The 11,434-nt window shown below is 38.3% G+C and overlaps 1 protein-coding gene across 1 annotated transcript; it reads right to left on the bottom strand.

The window, feature by feature from the left end:
* Nucleotides 1–664: 664 nt before the first annotated feature.
* On the bottom strand, nucleotides 665–8,105 carry LOC307099202 (olfactory receptor 7A5-like; the record flags this gene model as incomplete). Its single annotated transcript, XM_079770414.1, has 2 exons — nucleotides 665–1,516; nucleotides 8,034–8,105. The coding sequence occupies 2 exons, from the start codon at nucleotides 8,103–8,105 to the stop codon at nucleotides 665–667; spliced, it is 924 nt and encodes a 307-aa protein (XP_079626540.1).
* Nucleotides 8,106–11,434: the final 3,329 nt, after the last annotated feature.

The following is an 11,434-nucleotide window of genomic DNA, read 5'->3' as shown; positions in this document are numbered from 1 at the left end:
ACTTTATTAAATACACAATTTCCATAAAAACATTTTTGTATAATAAAATATTGTATGGCTATTATTGCTTCATCACATTTAAGGTCATCTCTGATTCCAAACATATTAGACCAATCTATCTATTAAAATGTGTATTTCCTTTTAGACTCTTCTTGGAAACATGTGTTTGATAGTCAATTTTTCCCAGTGGATATGATAGGCATGTGGGCACAGAGATGAATAATAGAATGAAGAACATAAAATCAGGAGACTAACTATAAAACATACTAGCATGTCAAAGTCCACATTATCAAGAAGAGCAGTAAAGATGGTGCTATAGAAAATAATGATGAACAACTAAGTGAAAACTGTGGTCTCAGAGTTACCTCTAAAATAAAATTATGCAAATGACCTTAGTAGCCAAGTATAGTTTTCTCCATAAGGGTAGTATAATTCATGACTATTCTCTCAGGAACACAATAGAAAAAATTACTTGGAATGAAATATGTCATAAGATAATAAATTATGCTAAAGTAATTCATGTTAACCCATGAGATAAATGAGAATTTCCAATGACATATGGTCCAAATATTGAATTAATTTGTGTCAGAACTTATGGCCTTGAGGATTTGAACCCTGTGTTCCTGGGAAATACTTCAGCCTAGTAAGTTGGCTTTTGAAGAGCTTACCTGCCAAGGAATCTTTCCAGGGCCCTCTTTATGTCCTTGTTCCTCAGACTGTAGATAAAGGGGTTTAGCATGGGTGTGACCACGGTGTACATCACCGAGGCTGTTGCACTTGAGTGTGAGCTCCAGGAAGCAGCTGAGCTGAAGTATACTCCTAGGAGTGTACCATAAAACAAGGAGACAACTGAGAGGTGAGATGCACAGGTAGAAAATGCTTTGTACTTCCCCTTAGCTGATGGGATTCCACATATGGATGAAAGTATCTTAGAGTAAGAGTAAAGGATCCCAGCAAGGGAACCACCACCTAGCAGTGCAGCTGTAAAATACATTTTCATGTTGTTAAGAAAGGTGTCAGAACAGGCAAGTTGGAGCACCTGATTGAATTCACAGAAAAAGTGTGGAATTTCAAACTCTGAGCAGAAGGACAGCCTCAACACCATTAAGCTTTCTAGCAAGGAATTCAGGACACTCATGATCCAGGACACCAGAACCAGCAGTCCACAGAGCTGGGGGTTCATGATGACCATGTAGTGCAGGGGGTGGCAGATGGCCACAAACCGGTCATAGGCCATCACGGTCAGCATAAAGTTGTCTAAGCCAGCAAAAAGTATGAAAAAATACATCTGTGTGATGCAGCCTTCATAGGTAATGACTTTGCTCTGTGTCTGGATGTTGACCAGCATCTTTGGGATGGTGGTGGAGGTGAAACAGATGTCTACCAAGGACAGGTTGGAGAGGAAGAAGTACATGGGTGTGTGGAGGTGGGAGTCTGAGCTGACAGCCAGGATGATGAGCAGGTTTCCAAACACAGTGACCAGGTACATGGAGAGGAAAAACCCAAATATGAGGGACTGCAGTTCCAGTGCCTGTGAAAGTCCCAGAAGAAGAAAATTTGAAATTTGTGTCCCATTGCTTGGTTTCCTGTGTTTGAGGACGTGACTGCCAGAGAATAGAAAAAAATGAATAAATAATTGTCACTTTAGCCAGCATTAGTAACTAAGAATAAATGACATTATTATGTTTTAGGATCAGGAAAAAAATTTCCATTTCTAGTGTGTGATTTATTCCCCATTATATTATCTCTATTGGTATTTCTCAATAGAATTTCCTATTCTACCATCAACCTGTTCTTCAAAAATAAGATATATTGTTGCTTTATTGAGAATATCTTTCATGCATTTGAGGAATATATGTTGACCATAGACAATGTTCCAGGTACTGTTCAGAGTATGGCATGCTGAAAACTGGTCTTCCATCAGTTAATTGTCAGCAATTAGTTCAATGTTCACTTCTTTTAGCATCATAAATTAGTCCTTAATTAGTTAAAAAGGCAAACAAACAACATAGGCTGGTGCCTGTCAAGAGACCTCAGGTACATGTGCTTGGCTTTGACTCTCTCTGACCCTTTCCTGTAGTACCTGCTGCACCTTTGGACTCACCTGTTTGGGAACTCTGAGGGGAAGATCTCCATGGGGAAGTCCAATCTCCTGGATGGGTGATGATGGAGACTGAAGCTCTCTGCCCAGACAAGACAGCAGGAAGGAGGCAAGCACAGGTCTCCTAGACAAATTTAGGATTTCAAAAGCAACAACCAGGTCCTATCCAGTACAAGGTCACACAAGCTGAGAGACTGGAGATGAGGTGATATTTACAACTCCCTATGTCTCTGCTCATTAGGTACATTTCTGTCTTGTTACTGCAATTTCTAATCACCTGATTTCCCTGTGGGTTTGGACAGAAGGGAATCTTTTCCTGGAGATTCTGTGTTCCCAAAAGACCAGCTTAGGATTCAAGTGAGTCCAGTTTTTACTAGTTCTTCCTTATAACATTTGTTGGGTTTCAGAGGACTAACATCCCAGCACCTTATCCCAACCCTGTTTTAAAATTTTTCCAAATTTAAGATTGAGGATGCAGTCTGGATTAGACTTGAATCTATAAATATTGACTTGTTGTTGGAACACAGGCCCTGATAACTACATACAATTCTATTTTTCTTTTCAACAAGGGGGAGAACTAACTTCCTTTGATATAAACTTTGAGTGTTACACACTGGGCTTCATGACACATTAGCCAAAACAATTTGGCATTTCCTCCTTATATCACAAGTTAAGAGCTGTCATTTAGTCCCCCGCTATGAAATATTTGTTAATTATAAGAAACATATTTCAATTATTTTACATGCTAATCTAAACTTGGAGTAGGAAAGTAAATAGATTCTTCCCTGTAGCCTCCAGAAAAATCCTAGCCCTGCAAACATCTTGATTTTAGCTCACTGAGACCCATTTCCTGTTTCTGACCTCAGGAATTAAAAAAAGCATGCATGTGTTTGTTTTAAATCACTTGTGTGGTAATTTTACATTAGCATTAAAAAGTGAATACACATTTATCCAATGAAAATTTTCTTGAGGAAGCTGAGATCAAGTGTCTCAATTCATTCATTTATCCTTCCCTGGGTAAAGGCATTTTGGGTTGTAATCCCCCCTTAAGTAAAAGAAATGTGTAATCAGTTTGAAGATATTCAGGCTCTTTAACTGGTAGAGAATTTCTTACTATATAAATGTAAATGTACTCAGATTTTGATGCCTTTGAGGCATTAACATAGGCAAAGTAATTCATCATTTAAGTTCAGGTCTACCATTTACTTTAAATCTTCATGTCTAAATTTCTACATCTTTTAATTTTATGTTAATTCAAAAATTCATTCTTTTCATTTCTATCCTCTTTAAATTTCTCTTAAGCTTCCTTTCAACATGAAATATGTGATTATAAATGAATCTGTGTTTGTGTACATATAAGTTGGTGTGTTTGTTTGAAATAAAAAATGTATATGAATAAGCACACATATACATACACACTTTACCTTGGAATTTTTTATTTAGGCTCAATGAAATATGGCCATATATTTTATTTATTGCTTGCAATATTCCTCTGAAGTTACGTTTACTAGCCCCATGATGAATGTTGCAAGCAATAGGTGAGATATATGGCCATATTTCATTGGAAATTTAGGCTCAGGTATATTAAATGTTTAACAATTACTACAAGAAGCCATTAAATTTTATTGTGTATTTTCTTGACATATACTAATGGAAACATGAGGTATGAACTGCAATTTTGGTATGACTTTTATTCATCAAATAGTAGATTTTTATCATATTCAGTTTACATTATATAATTATACTTAAAAAAACAAAACATGGAAGGAAAATAGCCTAGGATCTAGAGCTCAGGTAGCTGATTCACACTGAGAAATGGTAGCAGGTATTTCTACTACCTGGGAGAAAAGCTAAGTTTCATGGGTATTGGAACCACAGAAGTAAAATAAAGTAATTCATATTCAGTACTATTTCTTTTCTTTTTAAAAAAATATATTTTATTGATTTTCTACAGAGAGGAAGGGAGAGGGATAGAGAGCTAGAAACATCAATGAGAGAGAAACGTGGATCAGCTGCCTCCTGCACCCCCCCCCCCCCCCCACTGGGGATGCGCCTGCAACCAAGGTACATGCCCTTGACCAGAATCGAACCTGGGACCCTTCAGTCCGCAAGCCGACGCTCTATCCACCGAGCCAAACCAGTCAGGGCACTATTTGTTTTCTTTAAAATAGAAGATAAAAGTAGATATAAAAATAAGATAAACTGATGATATAGTGTTTCAAAAGAGAAGATCACCAAGGCCACATACAATATCATGAATGAGCCTTTAGAAACACATGTAGAGACTCACATCTGATTACAGACTCATAGGGAGACTGGCAGAGCTCAGTAAAACTCCCTAACGTGCAATATCACTTGGTAATAATGGCATTATATTTAATAACATGCTTGTAGGATGGCTTGTCATATAGCAATAGCTTACTGATATAATAATCAAAGTAAATATAAGTGAGGACAGTAGTTATCTGCTGTTGATTTTTGTTGGCATTTGTTCTCTTTTTTTCTGAATTATAAACTATTATAATTAACTGATAAATATTGAACATTGTAGCCTATAAACAAATAATACATCTCCTCTTTAAGCACCCATGGAACATTGACAAAAGTCAATTAACTTCTTAGCCACATATTTCAAAACATCAGAAGAAAAAATTCAGATATATTCTCTAAATACAAGGCCATAAAACTCAACTAAAAAAAAACTTTATGGGGGAATTTTTAAAGCAATCTCCTCAAATACAACTTGGTCAAAAGAGAATTATTCAAACTACTATTTAAAAGATTACAATGAGCCCAACTGGTGTGGCTCAGTGGTTGAGCATCAGCTCATGAACCGGGAGGTCACAGTTCCATTGGTTTGATTCTCAATCAGGGCACATGCCTGGCCTCAAATGCGATCCTTAGGAGGGGGCATGCAGGAGGCAGGAGATCAATGATTCTCTCTCATCATTGATGTTTCTATCTCTCTGTCCCCCTCCCTTCCTCTCTGAAATCAATACAAATATATTTAGGGGGGAAAAAAGATTACAATGACAACTCTATATGTGAAAATTTGGCATGTGATCAAAGTTGTATTCAGATGAAAAATATCCTTAGAATTTTCAGTTAACAAAAAAAAAAAAAGCATAGAGAAGCATCAATCAGACTATCAAACCTAAGAGGGAAGGCAGGGGAGGGTGGAGGTAAGAGCGCGAGATCAACAAAAGAACTTATATACATGCATATAATAATAACCAATGGACATAGACACTATGGGGGTAAGGACATGAGCGGGGAGATGGGGAGCAATAAAGAGGGTAAGAAGACATATGTAATACCTTAATAAAGAAAAATAAATAAATAAATAAATAAATAATGCATGAAAATAAATTGAATTCATTAATAGAATAAAATAAGCTTCAGGGGAGCAGATTAAGTTTATAACAAAGACAAAGACAGGAATTGACGGATTTAAAAAACAGAAAAAGAGAATTTATAAATGCAAACCATACTGATGTCTAATAGAGCTAATCAAGAAAAAAAGTTAGGAGACACAAACAAAATTAGAAATTTTACAGGAGAATAACACTTTTTTTCCCCCTAAATATATTTTTATTGATTTTAGAGTGAGAAAGAAAGGGAGAGGGAGATATGGAAACTTTAATTGGCTGCCTTCTACATGCCGCCCCCCACCCTCCGTCCATTTGAGATAGAGCCCAAAACCTAGGCATGTGCCCTGACCAGGAATTAAACCTCTCAGTGTGTGGGACAACAACCAACCAACTAGGACACTTATCATTTTTATTTTATTTTATTTTTTATAGAAGACAGCATTCATTGTTACTGTGTTAGTTTATTTAAGACAACTATATGTAAAAATTCATCAGAGGTTCATTTCCCTGTAATCAGGAGAGGTGGGAAGAACACGTATGTGTATGTAGGAAAATTGGTGACCCTGTATCATACAACTAAACAAGAATGCAATTTCTCTCTTGAGTCATTCTTTGATCATAAAGGATGAATATTATCCTGAGCATAATATGGATGTATAATAGATGGAACTGATAATGATCATTTATCATCCCTTCCATTCTTATGAAAAATTTAGAGGGAGGGAATTTATATTCTTTATGTTAATAAAAGAGTCACATTATAGGAAGCACTGAAAATTTTCAACCCAATAAAATATAGAGAAACACCAACCAGTCTTCAATCGTATGTATAAACCCCTTTCCAAATGGGCGTCATTCCTCCATACTCCAATGAATAGATGCATAGAATGAAGAATAAGCAGTTTACATAGTAATACAATGTGCGATATAAAAATTTGCTCCATCATATTGAAATTCATCTGTGATATTAAGGTGCTATTTATTTATCTTTCAATGAAGAGTCCTCTTGGAGACATGGATTTGATAATCATTTTGAAAGTGGCTAAGGTAGGGCTATGAACACTGAGCTGAAAGGGAACAGGATCCCAATGAGGAGAATAAAATGCAGTGACCAGCTGTTAAACACACTGGTATGTCAGAGTCTACGTTATCAGGAACAGCAGTTGAGACAGTGATATACAAAGGAATGTCGGTCATAAAAGTGAACAGCAGAGGTCTCAGGTTTTCCTCTCATACAAAACAGTGTAAATTGCTTTGGTCATTAAGTGCAGCTTTTCCATAGGAGTAGTGCAATTCAGGATGATTCTTTAGTAAAAAATAAATAAATAAATAAATAAATAAATAAATAAATAAATAAATAAAAACTATCTGGTATGATATATGTCATTTGAGGAAAAATATTCTAAACATACCCATGTTGTCTTATTAGGTAAATAGTATTTTCCAAATATTCTGATCCACAATAAAAATAAATTAGGAAAAGTAGAAAAACAACAAAGAGAAAAGTTGTTGAATATCTGAGAGAGCAGAGAACTTAATTGAGTTATATATGTTGAATAAAGAAGATGAGGTTAAAGAACTAGAAATTCCAGGAAATAAATGAAAAGAGCAAGTTCTACTTCCATGGTCTGAAGATCATCATGATGTGTGACTCTACATCTTTGACCTCTGCCATCATGGGCACGTCTTCAGTCTTAGGACAACTGGCCTGTTTGTAGTTTCCTTCACAAAGACTGTCTTCAGAGCCTGTTTGATGTCTTTATTCCTGTGAGTATAGATGAAGGGGTTCAGCATGTGTGTGACCACAGAGTACATGACCCAGGCTGTGGCACTTGAATGTGTATTATGGGTAGCAGCAGAGCTAAGGTACATACCCAAATTCTTACAATAAAATAAGGAGACAATTGAGAGGGGAAGCACACAAGTGTTATACTTCCCCTGAGCTGATGAAATTCCATGTGTGCAGGACACTATTTTAGAATATGAGTAAAGAATCCTAGAGAAAGAACCACCACCAAGCAGGGGAGCTACAAAATACATCACCTTGTTAGTTATAATTGTTTTGGTACAGGCAAGTTTGATCATCTGATTGAGTTCACAGAAGAAGTGAGGGATTTCCATTTCCATGCAGAAGGACAGTCGTAATTCCATTAAGCATTGTAGGAAGGAATGCAGGACTTTTATGACACAGCATGTCAGAACAAGAAGTCCACAGAGCCGAGGGTGCATGATGACCATGCAGTGCAGGTGGTGGCAGATGGTCGTAAAATGGTCATAGGCCATCACAGTGAGGAGAAAACATCCAACCCAGCAAAATGTATGAAAAAATACGTCTCAGTAATGCAGCCTTCATAGGTGATGACTTTGTTCTGTGTCTGGTTGTTCCACAGTATCTTTGGGATGGTGGTGGAGGTGATACAGATGTCTACCAGGGACAGGTTGGAGAGGAAGAAGTACATGGGTGTGCGGAGGTGGGAGTCTGAGGTGACGGCCAGGATGATGAGCAGGTTTCCAAGCACAGTGATCAGGTACATGGAGAGGAAAAGCCGAAATCTTAGGGGCTGCATTTCTGGTTTCTCTAAAAATCCCAGAAGAAGAAATTCTGAAATTTGTGTAACATTCACAGGTTCCATGTGGTACAGGAGACTATCAGGAAAGATGAAAAGAACGTGACTAATTTTCACACAGAATTGCATTCCTCACATTGAAAATGCAATAATTCATATTTTATAACCAAGAAATTAATTTTAGTATTGTGTGTATGGCTATGGTCCCTTTTAGGGGATATCCAATGCTACCCCTGATATAGAATATTTGTCCCAATCACCTATGTATCTGAGGGGTTCATGTATTCTACAGTTTTAATGAGAATTTCTTGTTTCGCAGGAATGTAAATTGAGTGCTGACCATGTTTAGGCACTGTCCAGGCTGTGAGAATAGGGTGCTGAAGAACAGAAGTCTCTATCCAATGAGGGAGAAAGAATGCCGAAGCAAATGATAAAATAATAAATTATTTCATATAGTGGCCTGTGGTATGAAGAAAAGGATAGCACATCTAAAGGAGAAAGTGGATAGAGAGTACCATTTTAATGGGTATGTTCGTAGATCTGTAAGCAAGGTAACATTTGAAAAGAGACCTCAAAAATGAGCAGGAAAAAAACTGAGATGTCCTAAATTAAATGGCACTGATCCAAAAGAGTGGGATAAAAAGATAATAGTTGTCAACTAGGTCAAAGCTGTGGGCCCACTTACAAAACACTGCTCATTTTCCTGATTGTATGTTGGAACTTTGATTCAACTTCTGTAGCGACACTCAGTGCCCCTGCAGCCTGCACGTGCATGGGCTTTCAGGTCTGTTGCCTGTAACGAATCAAAAGTAGTAAATATTTCTTTCTTGTGCTCCTATCCTAGAACTGCCCCAGTTTATTTTCTCCCAGGACAGTGTGTGGACATGTCTTTCTTTTCCGCCTCTCTCTGCTGCTGCTGGTTTAGACTTCATGCCCCAGGACCTGGTCCTTTCCTGGCCTGCATTTGGATCAATAAACCCTATTATCATTTTTAAAGAAAAGCTTTTGGCCCTCAAAATGTTTTCTTTAACAAAAGAGAGGAAGGGAGACACAAGATTGTGTGGGAAAGTGTGTGCTGAGCAGAGGGACTGGCCAGCGCAAAGGCCCTGAGGACGGTTCTTGTTTCTAATATTCAAGTCAGAAAAAAATGAAGCCAGTTTGCAAGGTGGGTGAGCATGAGGGAGAGTGAGGCAAAGTGGTGGCAGACACGCTGAGGAGTGAGGTGGCCTCTCTGCTACTGCTGACACCTCAGGCACAGGGACTTCCTCATCCACGCTGCCTCTTACACTCTATTATTATTGCTACAAAGGTGTCCTGTGAATGGAAACAGATCCCCTCCTTAGTACCTTCTCTTTTTGTCTTTAAAATATATATTTGTTGGTTTCAGAGAGGAAGATAGAGGGAGAGAGATAGAAACATCAATGATGAGAGAGAATCATTGATCGTCTGCCTCTTGCACGCCCCTTACTGGGGGTGGAGCTCACAGGCTGACCTTTTAACCACTGAGCCAAACCAGCTAGGCCTTTAGTACCTTCTCTTGATTGAGTTCTGGCCCCATAGTTTTAGAACTACTTCGAATGTATGAATGCAGCTATCCCTGCTCTGAGCACCTCTCACATCCACAAACCACACACACACACACCACCACCACCACGCCGTGGCCCAGTTATTCCCATGTCTCTCTCACCCCAGTCATACTGATTATGCCAGGAATGGATTCAACACAAGTTGGCCAGATCTGTAATCTTCCACCTGCCAAATATAGAAATGTTTCTAGAAATTCCTCATAAAGTGAACTTTTCTAAAAATTAAATCAGGAAATTCCTATAAAATGGTAAGCTAAGGTCATGTGGCATAAAAATATCTAAGTGTATCTCTTATGGTAAATATATATATTTTAATATGTTTTTATTGATTTTTTTAAAGAGAGAGAGGCAAACATTCATGAAGGGAAACAATGATGGTCTGCCTTCCTCACACTCCCTACTAGGGATCCACCCTTCAACCCAGGCATGTGCCCTGATGGGGAATCAAACCAGCAACTTGTAGGTTCATGGGATAATGCTCAACTAACTGAGGCACACTGGCCAGAAAAATTAATAAGTATTTTATGAGGGTATAAGTAACAGCTTTTAAGTGGTGATGTAAGTATAAAAATCCCTCATGATTTTGACAAATGTGTCAGGAACCCAAAGAGTGTGGCGCCCAGATTGCATCTCAAGAAGGAGCCCAGCTCTGCCATATTGAAGAGGAGAATAGCAATTTTCCAGAGATATCAGGTCAGTGTCCCACCCCCAATCATACTTTGAAGAAAAAGGAAAGTCAGGGATGGGACAGGGTAGTAGGTCTTTCAACCTCTAGAAAGCAGGTGAGACCAAGACAAGGAGTCATAAAAACTGAGTACACTTGACTTACAACCTGGTCTCCTGGGATCACAGAATGATTAGGAAAATTTTCCTTTCTGCCTATTCCAGAGGCCCAGAGGGAAATCATGTGCTTAGAAGTTGGAATAACACAAGGGAAATGTGCCTGATGGGCAGGTATAGAGAGAGCTATAGATATCTCCCTGTGCAGTCCTCAGCTTGTACAACGCTGGGGGACAGGATACGGCTGTTGCTTTTGATTCCTAAGCTGGTTCAGGGACTGATGCCTCACTCCTTCCTGCTGTCTCGTGTGGGGCAGAGCTTCAGTCTCCATCATCAACCATCCAGGGAGCAATTCAGACTTCCACACAGAGACCTTCCTCTTAGAGACCCATCCAGGTGAGTCTGGGAGGCCACAAGGTACATCAGGAAAGGGTCAGGGAGGATGGAACCTGACAACTTTTACCTACGTCACCTGGAAGCCCAAACAGCCTAGACCAGAGATAAGAGCTCAGTGTGTTGGCATTTTGGGTTAAGGAATTAATTTGTAATGAATTTAGGTAATACATTAAGAAAGATGTGTTTGTTGGAATCTGTATTGTAAGGACCATAGTTAACAATGAGGTGATAAGAATGGGAGTCCAGTTGCATGACACTGTAGAATGAGTGAGATGCATAAATGATTGCAGTAAAATCAAAATGTATCTGAAAAGATTTGTTTTTCATGAAGAAGGTAATAGAAAATTAGTTCGGAAGAACAGTACAGTAAAGTGAGAGTGTTTGTATTAAATTTCAAAATGGTGTGTATTTGAGCACGTTTTGTGTTTATTGAAAAGATCCTGACCAGTCAGGGAGTTGGTCCCTTACAATAGCAATTTGTAAGGCATTCATTGCAGTATCTTCTCTCATGCTGGGTATTCATGTGAAAAAAGTATTTAATGAGTCTGAAGAGGAATACTAAATAGTTTTACTTTGAATTAATTATTTATTATTGCCAAGGCTGCATATAGTCTTGGATTTGTTACCCATTGA

This window comes from Cnephaeus nilssonii, assembly GCF_951640355.1.
Source record: "Cnephaeus nilssonii genome assembly, chromosome: 5".
Taxonomy (NCBI): domain Eukaryota; kingdom Metazoa; phylum Chordata; class Mammalia; order Chiroptera; family Vespertilionidae; genus Cnephaeus; species Cnephaeus nilssonii.
The sequence above is the reverse complement of the archived record's forward strand: the minus strand, read 5'-3'. Positions and strand labels throughout refer to the sequence as shown.